This window comes from Diabrotica virgifera, chromosome 1 (genome assembly GCF_917563875.1).
Source record: "Diabrotica virgifera virgifera chromosome 1, PGI_DIABVI_V3a".
NCBI lineage: Eukaryota > Metazoa > Arthropoda > Insecta > Coleoptera > Chrysomelidae > Diabrotica > Diabrotica virgifera.
The window spans coordinates 30,308,998-30,328,914 of record NC_065443.1 but is presented as its reverse complement, the minus strand read 5'-3'; the positions used below and the strand labels follow the sequence as shown (position 1 = coordinate 30,328,914).

The 19,917-nt window shown below is 33.0% G+C and overlaps 1 protein-coding gene across 1 annotated transcript in view; it reads left to right on the top strand.

Annotated features, from left to right (window-relative positions):
* LOC114328208 (serine/threonine-protein kinase VRK1) overlaps positions 1-14,731 on the top strand; it is a 41,778-nt gene extending 27,047 nt beyond the window's left edge. The window contains exons 4-6 of the mRNA XM_028276994.2: positions 5-462; positions 11,207-11,409; positions 14,508-14,731. Of these exons, the coding sequence (XP_028132795.1) occupies positions 5-462; positions 11,207-11,409; positions 14,508-14,590 (744 nt within the window). The 3' untranslated portion in view covers positions 14,591-14,731. The remainder of the gene's footprint in view (positions 1-4; positions 463-11,206; positions 11,410-14,507) is intronic.
* Positions 14,732-19,917: the final 5,186 nt, after the last annotated feature.

The window sequence follows — 19,917 nt, the reverse complement described above, 5'->3', positions numbered from 1 at the left end:
CTAGGGCTCTCCTGATTATGACCACTGCCGTAATATTTTAAGAAAAGCAATAAAGCTGTATGGCTACAAACAAGATTCGGTTCTGGACTTTGATAATTTAGAAGGTTGGGGAACCAAGAAAATTACTGCATCAAATAAAAAAATAGTGACCCACTTCAGTTTCTTAAAAACGAGTCCCCTCCAGCCTCTCAATTCCAATATTGTTTTTAAAAGGCCGAAACTGCGTAAACAGGTCAAGAATATAAAAATACAAGACAGTATGATGAATTGGTCTAAGATTTTGATAGGAGATCCGGAAACTATAATTAGGCAGGCTAGGGATAGGACAACGACAGAAGGCAGTGACCCAGGAGTTGGTTTAACTTCCTTAGATATATACAGCATGAACCCCACACAAGAAATGCTTAATATATTTAATAAATGCATGGAAAGGGAAACATCTCCAAGGTATAAAACTGAAAGGTAATAAATAACAAATAATACGCCATTTATATTTTACTCAATATACAGATACATTTTGTTCGTCCGCTATAACTTTTCCCATGCGTCACGATTCATTTTCAAACAAATTAAGTCAAAACATAAAGTGAAACGTACGTCGATGTGTATTAGGGTGGTGCGAAAAAAGTTAAGTTGATAATCCAGTATCGCTATAGTGCGGAAAAGTTGCGATTGGTAATTACAAGAAAAACAAAACAAAAATTATTCAAATCGGACTTTATCTTCCGATCCCGTAACGGACCTAAAGATTATGAAAAAATGAAATTTTACCTTTTTTCGAAAATTTTTATTTATTCTCCATGTACATTTTATTTATCGCTATAGTAAAATTTATTTACAGTTCGCATAGTTGAGTAATAAAAACAATAGTTTTATGCACTTAACGAATATCTTCCGATCCCGCAAGGCCAATCAAAATCTATAAAAAATTGAAATTGTTGATTATTTTGATAAATACATTTATTTATCTGATTTTTCTGTTACATTGTGAAGCTCTTCGCTTGTTTAGATATTGTATAATAACATTTAAACGACCCAGAACTCACAACAAGAAGGTGGTTGCACTTTTTACTCCACCCACACCCTTCTCTCCATACAACCAATGAGTGTGTGTTTTTTATATTATTTACATAGTACATTTCTTTTTCATTTGTTTGTGTCCAGCTTCTTAACGTCAACTTTGATTGATTTGGTGGTAAAGTCTGGCAGCATGGACCTTGATTTAAGTGTTGCCTTGATGAATCCATCTCTTGATTGGTTCCGACATACATTAGGCGATACTTCCGTGACCAACTCTTCGTACCGCTAGACAGCTTGCGTATGACAGGGATGATTTTGCACATTCCAGTCTGGCGTGTTGCCTGATATAATGTAGGAACTTATATCTTCATTTGAAACGCTTTGAATAACTGGTGGAGAAGATAGTTTTGCAACATTCCAATCTAATATTTCAGTGTAGTCCTGTGCTTCAAAATTTAGAGTAGGAGGGATGAAATTTCTAATACGTTTGCCCTTGGCTTTAGTCTATCCGGCTTTTAACACTCTCCTTAGCCTTAGCTCTCTAATGTGTTTCCTTTCTACCTAGTACTGGAAATTTTAAAGCACGGGACTAAACTGAAATAATAGACTGGGATATAATGTTGCAAAACTATTGCAGACTGTTGCAAAACTGTCTTCTCCACCACTTCTTCGAAGTGTCAAATGAAGATATAAGTTCTTGCATTACATCGGGCGACATACCAGACTGGAATGTACAAAACTATACCTGACACACGCAAGCTGATGAGAGGTGCCTAAAGTTGGTCACGGAAGCATCGTCTAATGCAGGGGAGGCAAATCCGTCGATCGCGACCCCTAGGTCAGTTGATCGATGGCAAGAAAAAATTATCTACCTACCAACCTATCCCCGTCCTAAATATTACGAAAATTCCTAGTCGGTAGATCGCAGAGAATTAGAAAGGCAGACAGTAGATCTCGAGTCCGATTAAGTTGGTCACCCCTGGTCTAATGTATGTGGGCCCCAATCAAGAAATGGATTCATAAGGGCAACACTTAAATCAAGGTCCATGCTGCCAGATTCTACCACCAAATCACACTACAAAGTTGAAGTTTAAAAGCTGGATACAAACATGAAAAAGAAATTTACTATGTAAATAATGTAAAAATCACACTCATTGGTTGGTTGGAGAGAAGGGTGTTTGTGGAGCTAGAAGTGCAACCACCTCCTCGTTGTGAGTTCTGGGCTGTTTAAGTATTGTCATGCAATATATAAACAAGCGAAAAACTTCACAATGTAGGAGAAAAATGAGATAAGTAAATGTTTTTTAGTTTATCAAAATCATCGAATATTTCAAATTCTTATAGATTTTGATTGACCTTGCGGGATCGGAAGATATTCGTTAGATGCGTAAAACTGTTGTTTTTATTACTCAACCATGCAAATTGTAAATAAATTTTACTATAGCGATAAATAAAACGTACATGGACAATAAATAAAAATTTCCGAAAAATAGGTAAAATTTCACTTTTTTCATAATCTTTAGGCCCGTTGCGGGATCGGAAAATAAAGTCCGATTTTAATAATTTTTGTTTTGTTTTTCTTGTAACTACCAATCGCAACTTTTCCGCACTATAGCGATACGGGATTATCAACTTGACTTTTTTCGCACCACCCTAATGTGTATAGCATATAGTATACAGTATACACAATGTATATACACATCGACGTACGTTTCACTTTATGTTTTGACTTAATTTGTTTGAAAATGAATCGTGACGCATGGGAAAAGTTATAGCGGACGGACTATAGTTAATATTGCTTTCTACGATACCCTCTTTTTAAACTAGGAGGAGTAATTCAAGTTTACTCCACTATTATGAAATTTTGACACTATTAACATTTATGAAATTTTGACACTATTGGCATTTCATAGGTTAATTAACCCCTTAATGTACGCACTCGACTCTGAAACTAGCAAGCCTTACTGACAATTTTGTACACGCTCGACGCTGACACGAGCGACCATTAAATTTTAATCTTTCAATTTTTCACACAGTTGCGAAGCTAGTATTTGTATAAATGCATATGAAGATCTAAATAGCGGTAAAATCTTTTCTACATTTCTTATTCTTCTTTTACATCTTGACCTTTTTTTATTGCCAAACCAATGTCATTATAAAATGATATTTATTTATCTAATAAATTGCGGTAGGAACCATTGACAATTTTATTGATACAGTCGAACCCGCTTATTGGAATAACCTTCGTGCCAAGCAAAAATATTCCTATTACCGTGATATTCTAATAATCGATCATTGGTGGCTACTAAAAACGTTTCGGGTCCTCAACTTTCTATTCCTTAAACAGGGATATTCCTTTAACCGGTATTCTAATAAGCAGGTTGGACTGTATATATTGAATTTTGTAGAAATGTTAAAAATCTGTTTTTATTCGAAGCGTAGTGTACTAAACTAAATAGAGGTTGGTACATAAATATCTTTTTTTATTTCCCAGCCAGTGTTGAGACATTGTAAAATGAGATTTATTTATCTAATAACTTGCAGTTCGAACCATTAACAACTTTTACGAATTTAATTTTCAGTATTTTGTTTTTATACAAAGTGTTAGTGCATTTGAAGTACCGAAATAGTTATTTATGAAACAGTTCGCTTTTTGCGAACGCACGCGATGTTTAGAGCGATGTTTACGCTATACATCGCGTAAGTTCGCAAAAAGTACTTCACGCACAGTTTCATACAATATTTTATCTACGATAAACAAATAAAAAAATGTATCTCTTCGTCACTGGAATTCATTTCTATTCTACAATTTTTAGAACTTTGACATTTAAAAATTCTAACTTCTTTCAAACCACAAAACTGTCAAAACTTTTGTTGTAATTTATTGCTCACATGTCATCACTATGACAACGCGAAAGTTAAGGATATTTGATTAAAAACAGTGCGAAAAAGTAAATCCCATTTAAAATACATTGTTACTTCACGCACACTTTAAATCCTTCACGCACTGATATCTATAATGACAGTTTTCACAAACTAAAAACTTATACATAATATGAGATAGAGTAGATAAATATTCTTTTTCAATTTAATGATATATAAACACCACATTTTCACTCTAAAAAAATTTTATCATTTTTTGACCGAAACTTCAAGTATAATGTGTACATTAAGGGGTTAAGTTATATCTGCGAATTTTTGTGTTTTCTGTGTTATTCCTTTAATTTTTAAATTTTTAGTCTGCTTTTATATAAAAAAAACAGTTTTTAGAACTCTTTGGCGACGTATTATTGTAATATAATATTTATGGATTACTGTCGAAGGCCGACGTGATCAGCCAAAAAGAAGATGTGTTTGGTGATTTTTCTAGTGACATTATTGAGTGTGAATCTGTATTTTGAGTTTACTCCTCCTGGTTTAAAAACAGGGTATAGTGATTATTGGAAAACACATTACATACTCGTTACTCTCATGTCAAATTTGTAATTGATCTGAACTGTAACTAATACTGGTGCACTTTATTTGCATGGCCATAATCATAGACATATAATATCTAGACTGCGCGCCGCCATCTAAAACTAGGTGACGATTGCGACAGAGAAAACTGAAGCTATTAGGTGGGAAGTATCTTTCTAATCGACAGGGTTTATCCAATGACGTTGGGTTTATCGATCACGTCACTTTCCCACTGTCGCCGATTTGATAAACTCGTCTGATTAGAAAGAGACTTCCCACCTAATAGCCTCAGTTTTCTCTGTCACAATCGTCACTTAGTTTTAGATGGCAGCGCGCAGTCTAGGTATTATATTATGTCTATGGCTATAATCTATAAGATCATACAGAAGTAAAAACTTCGTTTGTACAATGGTATAAAAAAGTTTATTAAAAACCATTAAAAGTCAACCAAAATGATCTCTTCTAGACAAACTTGTAGGTCCAAAAATAGGAGGACTATCGATTAACGGTTGAATTTGATGTACAGCTGAGCAGTTGGTGTCCCAGTGTTGTTGCCATCGGGCTCTTGTTCTTCTTTTAATGTGAGCTTTTAAATCCTTGCTAATTTGGATGTTATCGGCGGTAACAGATGATGTTGAGGCATGGTGGTCTGCAAGCTCATTACCTTTTATTCCAATATGAGATGGTAGCCAGATCAGAGTAACTGTTATATTTTGAGAAAGGATACGTTGGTAATGGTCATGGATCTTTTGGACAATAGGATGGTCAGTGAATATGTTTTGGATTTTGGATAGACTGGATTGAGGCTAGAGAGTCTGTGCATATAGCAACTTGCTTATTTGATGGAGAAATGTTTTTGATAGCTTGAAGTATGCTGAATAATTCGCCAGTATGAACGCTACAAAAGGAGGGGATACGGGATGCCGTGATAAGATTATGTGACGTTGTAACAGAACAGCCTACCCCTGTATCATTTTTTGAAGCGTCACTATACAGAACTAAGTCGTATTTCTTTGTAGAGATCATTTCTTTAAAACTGTTCCTAACGAGTTCCCTCGGAGTTGTAAATTTATCGTATCTTGATGATGTCAAGATATTCGCCAATATCTATGATGTGTTAATATGAGGAATGACTATAGACCAAGGAGGATAAGGGGTTGGGAGAAGTGGAATTATTTGTGATAGAGAAATGTCATCAAGTAACTGAGCCAAAATTAGTGGGACGGGTTTTAACGAAGGTAATTTAGAGTGGTCATGCAGTTTATTCGCGGATGATACAAAAAGAGGATATACTGGGTTAGAGGGATTAGAAGAAACAGATACTGCGTAGGATAGCAGCAGCTGCTCCCGTCTAATCCAAATAGGGGGTTCATTTGCTTCACAATATAAGTTCTCTACGGGGCTAGATCGGAAAGCTCCTATACAAATGCGGAGAGCTGTGTTATGTATTGAATTTAAGAGGTTAAGATATGTTTTAGAAGCAGAGATGTATATATAAGAACCATAATCCAGTTTGGAGCGAATAACAGATCTATATATCTTCAGAAGAGAATTTTCATCTGCACCCCATTGATAGTGTGAAAGAGTTTTGATTATATTTAGTCTTTTGTGAGCTTCACCTTTTATTTCTAATATATGTTGCTTCCAGGTAAGTCGTGAGACAAACGTAAATATATATAATAAGCGAGTCTTCTACAGCTGTCGCCGCTTCTCGCATCCTAATCTCCAGCGATTTCTGTCGAAGCAATCTTCAGTTTTTAAGTCTCTGGCGGTCATTGCATCTTCGACATCTCTCCAGGATCGTCTTGGTCTACCTCGTTTTCTTCTTGTGGGTGGAGTCCATTTTTCTATTTTTTTCGGCCATCTATTTTCAGGCATTCCCTGAAGGTGTCCATACCAGTTAAGTCTTTTGGCTTCGATTGTGTCTATTATATCTAGATCGATTTCCATTTGTCTCCTAATATCTTCGTTTCTCACCCTATCAAGTCTAGTGAGTCGGCAACATCGTCTCCAATAGTTCATTTCCATCGCCTTGATTTTTGACTTGTTTCTTTGATTGAGTCAAACGTTAAACCGAGTATTTTACATTCTCTGACAACGGGAAGGTAAGCTTTGTCAATCGTAATACTAGGAGATGGTGATGGTGGTCGTCTACTAAATTTTATTATTTTTGATTTTGTATATGATAATAATAAGCCTATGGCTTATACGAAAATTTTTGGGAGATACACCTGCATACCAAGTCACCTAGGGCTCGATAACACGGAAAGAGTCCCACCAGAGCTCAATCCTTTTGATACCGTAGGTATCTGGGATGAGTCAATCTTCCCCTTAGAGGGAGTGTGAGCCGTATGGCTAAATCTGAATACAGCCTATGGAGCTTGTTTTCTTAATGGGGGTATCTACTGCGGATTGAATGAGCTTGGAAGTTGTAGAGATAGATCGTCCGTGGCAGTAAATTATTAGATCGTCTGCATACAAGACATGCCTAATGGGGGAAAGTATATCAGAGCATAAATCACTTATTGCTAGATTAAAAAGAGTTGGGCTTAATACTGATCCTTGTGGTACCCCATCGGTTTGAGTGTGAACTGATGAAAAAATACCATTGACATACACTCTAAACGATCGAATTGATAAGAAATTTTGTATAAAATTGAATATGTTACCCTTGATATTATAAAGGGTTAGTTTGTTCAGTATAGATTGCCTGCTAATAGTATCAAAGGCGCCTTCGATATCAAATATAGCAGCGACGACTTCCTCATTTTTGTTGAAAGCATCAGAAATATGACTTTGGAGAAGTATTAGATTATCTTGAGTTGAGCGATTTCGTCGGAATCCTGACTGTTCTTTGGGAATTATGTTATATTTGTTGAAGAACCATATAAGTCTTTTGTTAATAATTTTTTCTAAGATTTTGCACATGGTGCAAGTGAGTGATATTGGTCTATAAGCACTGGGTGACGAGCGAGCTATGTTAGGTTTTTTAATGGGTATTATAATTGAGGTTCGCCACTGGTTGAGAAATTTGTTGGATGACCATATTAAATTAAACATTTCAAGAAGTTTAAGGAGACCGAAGTTGGATAGTTTTTTTTATAAAGATATAAGAAATATCGGGGCCTGAAGCAGTGTTTTTAAAAGTTTTAATGACCGAGGTAAGTTCTGCGTAAGAGAACGGCGAATTCAGATAAGTAATATCCTTAGCTGTTTCGGAAGAGCATGGAGGAAGGGTGACTAATGGCTCAAGTAAAGAAGAATTTATTTTGCTTTTAAATTTTGTATAGAAGTGTTTTGCTAGGGTTTCGCCAATTTCTTGATTATCACTGATAGTAATATTATTTGAGATAAGACTAGAGATTTTAGTGTTTGTATTGATGCCTTGGATTTGGCGTATTTTTTTCCAGAGATCAGTAGGATTGGTATTTTCGTTAATAGAAGATACATAGTTTCTCCAAGAAGATTTTTTACTTTGTTTTATAATGAACCGTGACTTGGCTCTAGCTTTTTTTAATGTGAGATTTTCGGGGTTTTTATTTTTTCGATAATTTTTTAGTGCCACCTTATTTTGTTCTACAGAGCTTTGGCATGAGGTATTCCACCAAGGAACTCTTTTTTGTTTATGTGACATAGTATTTTTGCCAATGTGCAAATTGGCAGCTGAAAGTATGATGTCTGTGATTAATGATATGTTATTATCAATATTATCTGATAGTATGAGAGAAGGAAAGGCGATATCTGTTTGGGATGTATAACTTGTCCAGTCAGCATTTTTAAGTCGCCAGTAGCTTCTGGGCAGTTTGTTCAGTATTGGGAATATTAGATGATATAAAGATAGGATAATGATTGCTATCATAAAGGTCATCAGAGACTTTCCAAGTTAGTAAAGGTGCAGATTTGGGATCACTAAAGCTAAGATCTATCGAAGAAAACGTCTCAGAGGAAAAATTTAAGTGTGTATTAGAACCTGTATTTAATATGCAAGAGCCTGTACAGTTAATTACGTTCTCGATAGTTTTGCCTTTATTTGACGTATGATTGGATTCCCACATAGAATTATGAGCATTAAAAGATTATGAGATGTGCAAATTGGCAGCTGAAAGTATGATGTCTGTGATTAATGATATGTTATTATCAATATTATCTGATAGTATGAGAGAAGGAAAGGCGATATCTGTTTGGGATGTATAACTTGTCCAGTCAGCATTTTTAAGTCGCCAGTAGCTTCTGGGCAGTTTGTTCAGTATTGGGAATATTAGATGATATAAAGATAGGATAATGATTGCTATCATAAAGGTCATCAGAGACTTTCCAAGTTAGTAAAGGTGCAGATTTGGGATCACTAAAGCTAAGATCTATCGAAGAAAACGTCTCAGAGGAAAAATTTAAGTGTGTATTAGAACCTGTATTTAATATGCAAGAGCCTGTACAGTTAATTACGTTCTCGATAGTTTTGCCTTTATTTGACGTATGATTGGATTCCCACATAGAATTATGAGCATTAAAATCGCCTACTAGAATGTACGGTGAAGGAAGCTGATAAATAAGGTCTAGAAGTTCAATTTCCTTTAGTGAGGGGTTGGGTGGAATATATACACTACAAATAGTGAGCTTATTTGGACACCATACGGTTATGGCGATAGCCTCAAGTTCGGTGGTGAGAGAGAAATGAGACGAAAATAGTTCGCTGGAAATAAAAATTGAGGTTCCACCACTGGCTCTATTGCACTCAGTTCGAACATAATGATAGTCTTCAGAATTTTTTAGTTTAGGAAGTTTGGATAATTTGGAATTAGTTTCTTGTAAACATATGATTTCAGGTTGTTCTTCGGCAACTAATTGCTGGATTCTTTCCAAGCGAGGAAAAAATCCATCGCAATTCCATTGTATTATTTTGAAAGCGAGTTTTAGTTAGAGTGAGAGGTAGAAAACTGTGAAGATGGAAGAGCATGTTCAGAAATAGGAGCGGTGGTTTCATCTTCAGTTTGGTAATCAGACGAGGCACTCATATTGTCATTGTCATCAGGATTAAGTTGTCGTTTAATTTTTTTTGTAGTCTAGTAATGCGGTTTTTAAAAGACCTCTCATTTGATTCTGAATGAAGAAGTGATAAATCGTTTAGTAATCCTTCGATGTTAGAAGTGAAATTAAGAGCTTCTTTAAGTGGATCTGGGATGCCATATGTAATTTCTAGGAAAGCTATAAACTGAGTTTCGGTAAGAGTTATTTCCGATGAATTATTTTTGTAGATGCCTTGAACTGCATTAAGTGAACTGACTGTTAGTTTACGTTCTTCTGTTATTGTTGTTTTGGATTTTTTCTTTTTGGGTTTACAGGGAGTATTAGTTTTGACAAGCAAGGGTGGAAGCATTTGGTTGTTAATTAGATCCGGTGTAGCGACCGGAGAAATTTGAGAAGAAGGGTGCTTGCATTGCTGTCAGTAGATATGGGTCTTTTATGGCCGTGTGTTAGGAGGGGTGGTGACTCTGTAATGTCAGTTTGTGTTGAAGTACTTGGAATTTCGGAAGAAGGTGCATTTAGTGAATTAGTTTCAATATGACTGATTTCCGTTGGAGATAATATATCGGTGGGAAGAGATACGGGGGTAGCGGGTGTAGAAAGTTCGGTATGAGTTACTGTGATTGGAGCATTTGTACAAGCGTCAGCAGTATGGCCAGCTTGTTTGCATAAGAAGCATTCTAATTTGTCAGTAGACACAAATATTCTATTTGGCGTGTTGTCGTAAGTTATTAAGATAGAGGTTTGAATTGAAAAGTTTTCGTTATCAGGAATAACATATGAAACTCTTCGGAAGCTCATTATGTGGGCATAATCATCACTAAGTGAGCCACATTTCACGAATGATACAGGAGAAGCTATTTGTAATCCGATATCTTTAAGTGCTTTTTCTATTATAAGGTGTGGTATTGTGGGCGATACATTTGATATGAGGATACGTTTAGCTGGAGTAATAAGTCGCCTGATAGGGACAACTGTTGAGTTTATGGTAATACTTTGGTGGGTACTCAGAAGTTCGTCGGCTACTGCAACGGAGGTTAAATAAATACAAATACGATTATTTGAAATTCGAGATGCAAAGGTAATATTCTTGGGGTTAACAATGTCACCTATAGCTTTTATATACTCAAACAGAATGACATTTGGAAGTGCATGTAAGACAAGGGCTTGTTTTTTTATGAGGAAACGTTGGAGGTGCAGGTTTAGTTAAGGTTGCGCCGACATAAGACTTATTATTCATCGTTACGTTAGTTTGTAAATTTATTTGAGAGTTATTTGAGGTCATTTTTGTGAGTGGTCCTGGATACCAAAACCACTACACATAAATTTTGTTAATGCAACAGACGTCCCAGTAGGACTCTGTGGATAAAGTGATTAAAAAATATCAGTTACCTGGTATGATTTTACGCCACTGGATAATCATATTGTTCAATTTATGTAGTTTACGATGCACAGTTTTTTAAAAAACTTAACACTGAATTGTTCGTAAATATCACATATTTCTTTGTGTTTACATGGTAATTATTAAAAACTAGTAATAAGAAAAAAACTCGTAGATATCAGAAATATCTACCTACAGCAAACGATAAAGCGACAACGTGTGTACTCGTTGACTTTCTAATTAGGATATTAATTATTGAATGGAACGTTTGGCCGGAATTAGTTTTTATATATTGCATTATAAATTTATTATTCATTTGCTTTTCAGTGTCGTTCCTGATAATATAGAGGGATATACACCAGCAATGATGGGCGTATATGCTAAAATACTAGAGAGAAAAGAACTCGAAGCTGTGATGGTTAATAACAACAATGATCGACAAGTTTCTAACAAAAGAGTATGTAGAAAAGGTGTCAAAAGATCTGAAAAACCCCTAGAAAAAGATGTTGAATCTAAATCTAAACCGAAAGGTAAGACCCCTTATAAACTATTATTAATATTTGGAAGCACACTATAATATAATACTTACTTTAATTAGGCCAAATAACACATTATCTACATATATCTAAATAAAATAATCATCTTAAACATGCCAGAAGATAACAGTTTTAGAACCTCTTTTTAATTATTTATCTTTTACTTTGAAAATAGTTTAATACCATTACTTAAAATCCACTCTAGTGGCCAAAATAACTTTAAATTTTCTCTAAACCACTGTTTTGTTAGACGTGATGTTCCTATCTTTTATAACAAATTGTATGATTGATGATTTGATTCTGGATAGCATGACTAAATCCTTTAGTTCAAAGAATTCGTTCTTCATTAACCATTCATCTATTGGAGGCCTCTATTTTGGTTTAGTATGAAACAAGAAACGGGGACCATTTTTCTTATTTCTGAATATCAGATAGGAATGAGATATTTCGATGCGGCATTTGTTTAAATGATGGCATGACCAACCTTTAACAGGGAGTAATATTCCAGATAACTGTATTGTGAAATAAAATTTAGAAGACTGTCTCTTTCTAACAAAAGAATCTCGTCAGATTGGCCACTTGTTATGTATGCATAATTGTTGATGTCATTTAATTCGTTTTCGTTCCTTGGCAACATAGTTTGAAGAATATGGGGTGTTGGTTTTTATACTTTGCGTAGGCGCAAATATTTAGGGATATTCGTACTTTTTCTTTCTTTACACGGCAAATTACGTATAGTAAAATTCTCACTGGTACGGGATGTAAACCTTAGTTGACATGACATTGTCATCATTAACATAGATACGGCTATTTCGTTCAGTTTTGGAATGTTCTTGGATAACCGGTACTTGGATAATCGCTTAAGTTATTAATTCAGTTAATTAATAGGATTATTTTTTCACTATGTATTCAGTGATACAATAATTTATATACTATACAATAAAAACTAATAATTGAGAAAAGAGAAAAAGTGATAAAGTGATTTTAATAATATATTGTTACTATGGAACGCTTAGATAAATTTTGAACATGTTTAACAACAAAATACTTGGATCACAGAATATACCCTGGTGTATTCTGTGCTTGGATCTTCCATAAATAATAAACAATAAATAACTTTTTATTAACTTCACGTCTTAAATCAATTATTTATCAAATACATTATCAGTAGTAATTGCACAAGAGCTCTAAAATTATCGAATTTTTCTCGAATGACACTTTGACAGTTTTAATTTGTCATTTTAATTTTAAATTATGTCAAAGTGTCACGAGGGCAAACATTTGATAATAATTTTAGAGATCGAGTGCAATTTGCTGCGATTATTTCATGAATAAAACTGTTCAAAACCAAAATTTTATTGTAATTTATTTATGTAAGTACAAATTAGTAAATTAAACACACAGTTGTTATAAAAATTTGAAGGTTGAAAGTAATCACTTTTATAATTTTTAAAACATTAATTGTCATTAATGTCACTGAACGTATTTTTTCGTAGCAACGAAGGGCATCTGACGTAATATACTTGACGACGGGATAGTATCAAAAATTATCACTTTAATTTTTATTTCTGTAACTTTCTGTTTATCAGAATTTCCTATGAATGAAATAATCAATATTATTTAATAAACAACTCAAAATATTCCTGAAGCCGTGTCAAATATTTAGTAGTCTTGTTTGTCACTGTCTTGTCACCACATTCTGTTCAACTGAGTGTGTTGTATGACAAAGATAGCTAATATTCGATTTGGAAAATATCATCATAGACGTTCATGTTTTCGAATCCTGGAAAAACTGATCAATTAATATTTTTAAAAAATTTAAACGCAAAATAAAAGATTACATCATTACCGAGGGTAAAAAGTCTCTTAGAATAAACAATAAGTTTCTTTTGAATGATATATTTTAAATTAAAAATCGCTCAATTTTCTCTCCATTTTCACCCTTGTAACTATACACAATTAAAGTAAACATTATAGAAGTTTTCAGGGACTTTCTACCGTCGGTATTGATGTAATCATTCATTCTGCGTTTAAATTTTTCAAAAATACTTATTAGTTTTCTCTGTATTCGAAAAAATGAATGCGTTTAAAAAGCAATATAACAAAGTTTTGCGCCTATGCTCTTAAGCCTGATAATGTTTATCTTTGAAACTTATCTATTTGTTCGGGTGTTTTAAGGAACTTATCTATTCGGATGTTTTAAGGAAGATTTTGCTACTGTTCCTTGGTCTCAAATGAGCTTTCGGTGCATACAATCCTGAACACATTCTAAAAGTGTTCAGGTACGTGATTGCTACTTGGTAACTGCTTGTTGAAATGGGTTCAGGCAATTTGTTATACATGTATAAAAACCCGCTGTTGGTCTATAACATTGTACAGTAAGGCTGCAGATCAGAAAAAAGGTTGTTACAGGTCGATGAGACATACCTAGACGTATCTCAACATATATCGACGTTCATAATATAGCATAAGTGTATGATAATGGTGTTCATTTTGAAAGTTAATAATTATCTTTTTTATGGTGGTAAGCGGGGATTAACTCCCCTGCTGATGGGCTTGATTAACTGGAACGCACTATGTACTCATATACCATACAAATGTATTCAGTTGATAGGTGATTACATTTTTCTGCTCTAACGGCAGCAAACCCCCAACCTAACTAACTAACTCGACTGACCCACTAATAACTTAAATCTCAACGTGTTCCCATATTTATCAAATACTTCGTTATGTAAATATGTTTGGATATATTTTTCGTTACTGTGTCAAATGTATAATCAACCTTGTTGATGTAAGCAAAACGTGCACTTTAACTAAGGTGTGCCAGTTTGCAATTATAACAAATATGCCTGATGTTTATTGTTTTATAAATAAATATCTAACGAATACTTTAGTTAATTTCAGGATTCTTAAAAGATCTTTATAATGAAATAAATCCCATTACATTTTTCAACAAGATCCTTTTCTTGAGTCTTAAACTAAACAAGAAGTTGCATGCTTCCAATATTTATTCAATGCATGTACTAAATTAAAAGTGTATATTGTTTATTTGACTCAGTGGCTGCAAAAAATAATTTTTGTTTCCCTTTCAGCTCGCAAAAAAGACAGTTCCTCGCAAAAGACAAAAAAAGGAAGAAGTGTACCAACTCGTAGATATTACAGGTTAAGGGGATAAAATACTGCTGGCTTGAGTAAACGAAAATATCTACATTCTTCAGAAGAGTATTACGGTATATTTGAGACTGGATTGACTACATTCATTTTAATGTCTTATATTGTTTGTTATATTGTTTATAAAAAAATAATTTGTTTTGTATGTATTTCTTTTATTTTTAGTGAAAACTGTCATCTAAAATTCATTTGTGGAAAACGCCAAAGTAAATGGTAAGAATTTTTGGTTTTCAAAATTATTGTTTATCGAAACTATTTTTTATGTAGAAATGGACAGTTATTGAGTGAGATATCGCCCCAGTGGTAAAATATGTATCTATAATAGATTTTTCCTGATATAATAAGGAAGTACATACCTACTGCTTATATTCATATTTTGTACTATAAATAATTATATTTACCTACCTCGGTAGTGATAATATTTTAAGCTTTTTTATTTTCATGACTAAAGTGAAACGATTCGTTATCTTCAATGAAAAATCAATCATGCAAAATTGCTACTTTTTTGGTATATAATACCCAGAATATGCAACAATAAAATTGCTTTTATAAATAAAAATGTTGAATCATTTTATTTTAATTTGGATTTGTTACATATTTGTACCATGTCTATCTAGGCTTGAAAAAAAAACAATTAGGACGGATGTTTCATGATACGAAACCAATAAATATAGTAGACAGGAACAAAAGTACACACATGAGTGTAAAATTAAAATTACCAAATTATTGCTATTAATTAATATCGACGGTTGAAAGGTAAAGCCCATAAATCAACTTTTTTCAGGAAGTAGAAAAAAACGTTCCATTTAAGTTATTTCATAAGGAATTAAGCAAAAAAATTTTTTATTTATAGGTCAATTATTGATCTACAAATTAATGAAAAAAATTATTAGGTTAATTCCTCATAAAGTTACTTAAATGGAACGTTTTTCTACTTCCTGAAAATAGTTGATTTGTGGGTTACATACAACCTTTTACCTTTCAAACGTCGCCGTCGATATTATAAATAATTTATATTTATTTGACTATAATTTCACCTATTTCGAATATAGACCATTTATTTTAATTACATAATTTCGAATATAGACCAGCTTCATAATCTTACATTTTTTTCATATTATCTAACTTTAATAGATAGTTATCAATGGTTACTTGGACCTCTTTGTACAATGTGGTTGATAAGAGATTTCATAAGATCAGTCCATTATGTGGATGATTTTCCTCTCCTACAGTTATTCCCTTCATTGAACAGATGTTTTAATCCTCTTGTTCTTCTTGTATGACTAGACTATCTCAAAGATATGCCTGATTTATTTTAGTCAAGAGTTTAAATTTTATTATGTAGTTGTTTTAGAGTATAATATATAAGCGTTATTCAGTTATTGACAGTATTAAGAATACTACTAATTTAAAAATAAAACCCATCTGCTATTTTTCATTTATTTCTGTAGTAAAATAGACTACACTACTAAATTGTATTTTCATTTTTTTAGGTTTATATTCTCCTTTTGGCTTATCCCGTAAACTTTCTACAAAAAATGTATTTTACCGGTTGCATTTTAGTTGTTACATTATTTGCGTTTCTTCTGATATTTCCTTTGTATGAGGTATGGGTATTAAATTAGAAGACTGACGTTGTAAAACACTTTAATTCCAGATTTATACATACATATTTACTTATTATCACCTTCAATGTATATACCTCCTGTACCTTTACAATTCCCCGTGCGACTCTTTCATTGTTCAAAACAATTCTGGGAAGTCTTCTTCTGGTGCGCATCTTTAGAGCGTGTGCCATTTTTCTTGTACGGGTTACACCCTCAAAGTTTATTACTTTTAATGCAGATTTCTCCACAGGGAACATAGAAGTTGTACAGCTTAAGGGTGCGTTCATAGTGCACGCTGGTTTCCGAAGTCAGCGCCGAGTCCGTGTGCAAAATAATCCTTCGTATTTAAGGGGCTAGTGTAAAAGTTCGAAATTCATATACTTTTTTGGGAATTTCTAAAATAAAAAGTACTGTACCAATTGTTTTGAAAATTTGCATTAGCATTTATTATAAAAAGAAGTACATGTAAAACAATTTTCATAAATAAAAAAATATGAAAAAAAAATTTTAAGAAACGCTTTTCTTTAGTTACGAGTGACTAAAATTAAAAATATTATAAAAAAATCAACTAAAAAGCAAAAAATAAAAATAAAATTGAAAAAATCTAACACATCCGTCAAAGAAAAGCGGGGCGCGTGTTCATCGAATAAACGGTTTTCGCCCCACGCTTTTCTTTAACGAATGTGTTAGATTTTTTCAATTTTTTTTTATTTTTTGCTTTTTAGTTGATTTTTTTATAATATTTTTAATTTTAGTCACTCGTAACTAAAGAAAAGCGTTTCTAAAAAAAATTTTTTTTCATATTTTTTATTTTTTACTTTTTAGTCTTACACTTTTCAAACATTAAAATATATCGTCATGTTTATTACAATATGCATAAAACATATGATGTACTAACATGAAAAGTAGGCGGAATCGGCAAAAAATTTGAAACTTGATTGTTCATTAATGAAGCATAACGTAAACAATTAAGGTAAAAAGTGAAATTATGTATTGTTCATATCATTAGCTATACAATCCGTAAAAGTTTCAAGTTTTTACATTGTAAAAAACAAGAGAATTTAAGCGTTTTCCATTAAAATCGTTTGTTTTTTATTTAAACAATTAATAAACATATATATATTTTCAAAAAAACCTTTTTACCACATAGTGGTGTCAAGCAATTAATAATAAACATGAAAATTTTTTTTATTGACTATTCGTGTATTGTTCCCGCGAATGCATATGTCTGCAAATATTCATTCATTTGATTATTTAATTTATTATTAAATACTACAAATTAACGTCTAAAGATTTGACGCAAACTATTAAACTAAATAAAAGCGTTTAAAAATATTTAAAAAAATTAAACGATCTATGCGCCATCTACTGGTACCGTAAAAATAAAAACAGCTCCACTGCTGCAGTGATTGGGACTAATAGAGGTCCTAAAACATAAAATTTCAAAGTTATTATTGAAATATAAGTTATTTTCTTTACCATCAACTAGGGGTATTTTGATCGGATAAAAAATGTCAATTTGGCGGTTTTTGAAACTGAAAATGTTTTAGCTAATTTAAAAAAATAACACTTCGTCATTTTTCCAAATTTTAATATTTTTCAAAAATCCTAGTTGATGGTACAGGAAATAACTTATATTTCAATAATCACTTTGAAATTTTATGTTTCAGGATCTCTATGTCCTAATCACTGCAGCAGTGTGGCCATGTGTTTATTTTCACGGTGCCAGTAGATGGCGCATAAATCGTTTAATTTTCAATATTTTTTTATGAAAATTGTTTTGCATATACTTCTTTTTATAATAAATGCTCATGCAAATTTTCAAAACAATTCGTACAGTACTTTTTATTTTAGAAATTCCTCAAAGAAGTACAGTAAAACCTCCGTTAACCGAAATAATTGGGGGGGAGACCGTTTCGGATAACAAGAATTTCGGTTAAAAATAATATTGTTTTTTGTATTCTTCTTGTGTCAAATTACATACTATTGGAGAGATATAACCGCAAAACATTGTTGTCAAAGAAAAACACAAAAGATAATAAAATATTTCTTTAAAAAACATGTCAGTTTCTTTAACTTTATTGCTTATTTTAAATTTACTTTTTATTGTCGAAATTATTGAAACTGTCAACAATTTCGGTTAAACGATGTTTCGTTTAAAAAGGTTTCGGTTAACGGAGGTTTTACTGTATATGAATTTCATACTTTTATACTAGAATAACCCCTGGGCCACAGGAAACCTAAACGGGCCTGTCCAAAGTGCACCTTCGTGCCGTTATTAGGATTATTCGCACACGGACTCGGCTTTCCGACTCGGAAACCAGCGTGCACTATGGACGCGCCCTTAGATCCGTGACGAATGGCCCAAGCTTGTTGGATCAAACCAGATTATTGTTTTTTTTTTGTTTAAGAATCACTGATTTCTCAACGTCTATTATTTCTCCACCACTTTCAAATGATTCACGGTTTAATTGTTTAACAAATGGCGTATGCTATACAGGGCCCGATTTACGATTTTGCCGCCTACGGGCTATCTTGATTTTGCCGCCTTTTTAACGTAAACATAGAAAACGCTAAATAATGCAAAATTATACTCTCTCCATCCCGGAGGAATAAATGTTAGTAAATCTTTAAAATTCGCAATTTTTTGAGATCGCCGTCGCCGCCAAAAAGTTCGTGCTAAAAATTGCCGCTTTTTAAAATCTGCCGCTTCGGGCTATAGCCCCTCAAGCCCCCCTGTAAATACGGCCCTGATGCTATATACCTGCCATCTTTTGACTAATTTAGCTTAATAAGGTATGGTCTAAAATTATAAACCTCAAAATGTCGAACTATTATAACTTTTTCTTTAAATACTAGCAATTGAAGTTTTTCTTAAAATTTAATGTATCATGAAACAGCAGTTCAACATCAGTTTTAAAGGAAAACACAATTTTCGTTTCTTAATTTTTTCTTGACAAATTTCATTTTTCAGCACATTGCCAAAGAAAGAACTATAACCTTAAAAAATGGCAACTCAGATGATATAACTTAACCAGCCTATCTTGCCATGTGAATTACGGATGCGCATTGACCACAGTTAATTCTAGGACACAATTCTTCGTATTTACACAATGATATTTTAGACAGTATTTGCATCAGATTCATGCATGTCTTACTTAGAGGCCAAGTCATCTAGTCATATAAGTAAACACAAAATCATAAAACATATTATTTTTATTTATGTTAAATCAATTGGCTCTAAGAAGTTAAAAATATGAAGAATTTACAATGCAACTTATATATTCATTATAGCGAAAATTACATATAGTTGATCCGCCGGAACTTTGCACATCGTTAAAATTCGTATTACAAGAAATAAACCAAAACATGTGAGCCAAACGTACGTCGCGTCGGTTATAAGAATTATAAAATGGCTAATATTACAATGGACGTTTGTATACTTCTCTTTTATTTCATTTATTGCGTTTTGTGCGGGGTACCTATACATTTATGAACGTGATTTTTCCAATTTTTAGAAACCTATAGGTTGTCCAATAACATCTACATAAATATTTAAACTGTAATAATCGGAAATTAAAGTATTTTTATTGAATGTAATCAAATATTGGCGAGGAACCGCAAAGTGGGCGACGACGCCTGGTGGCGAAATTGAAAAGCATCAACTCGAGGAAAACATTGAATTTGCCATTAGTTTGTGTACATATTTGCGGTCAGTTTATGT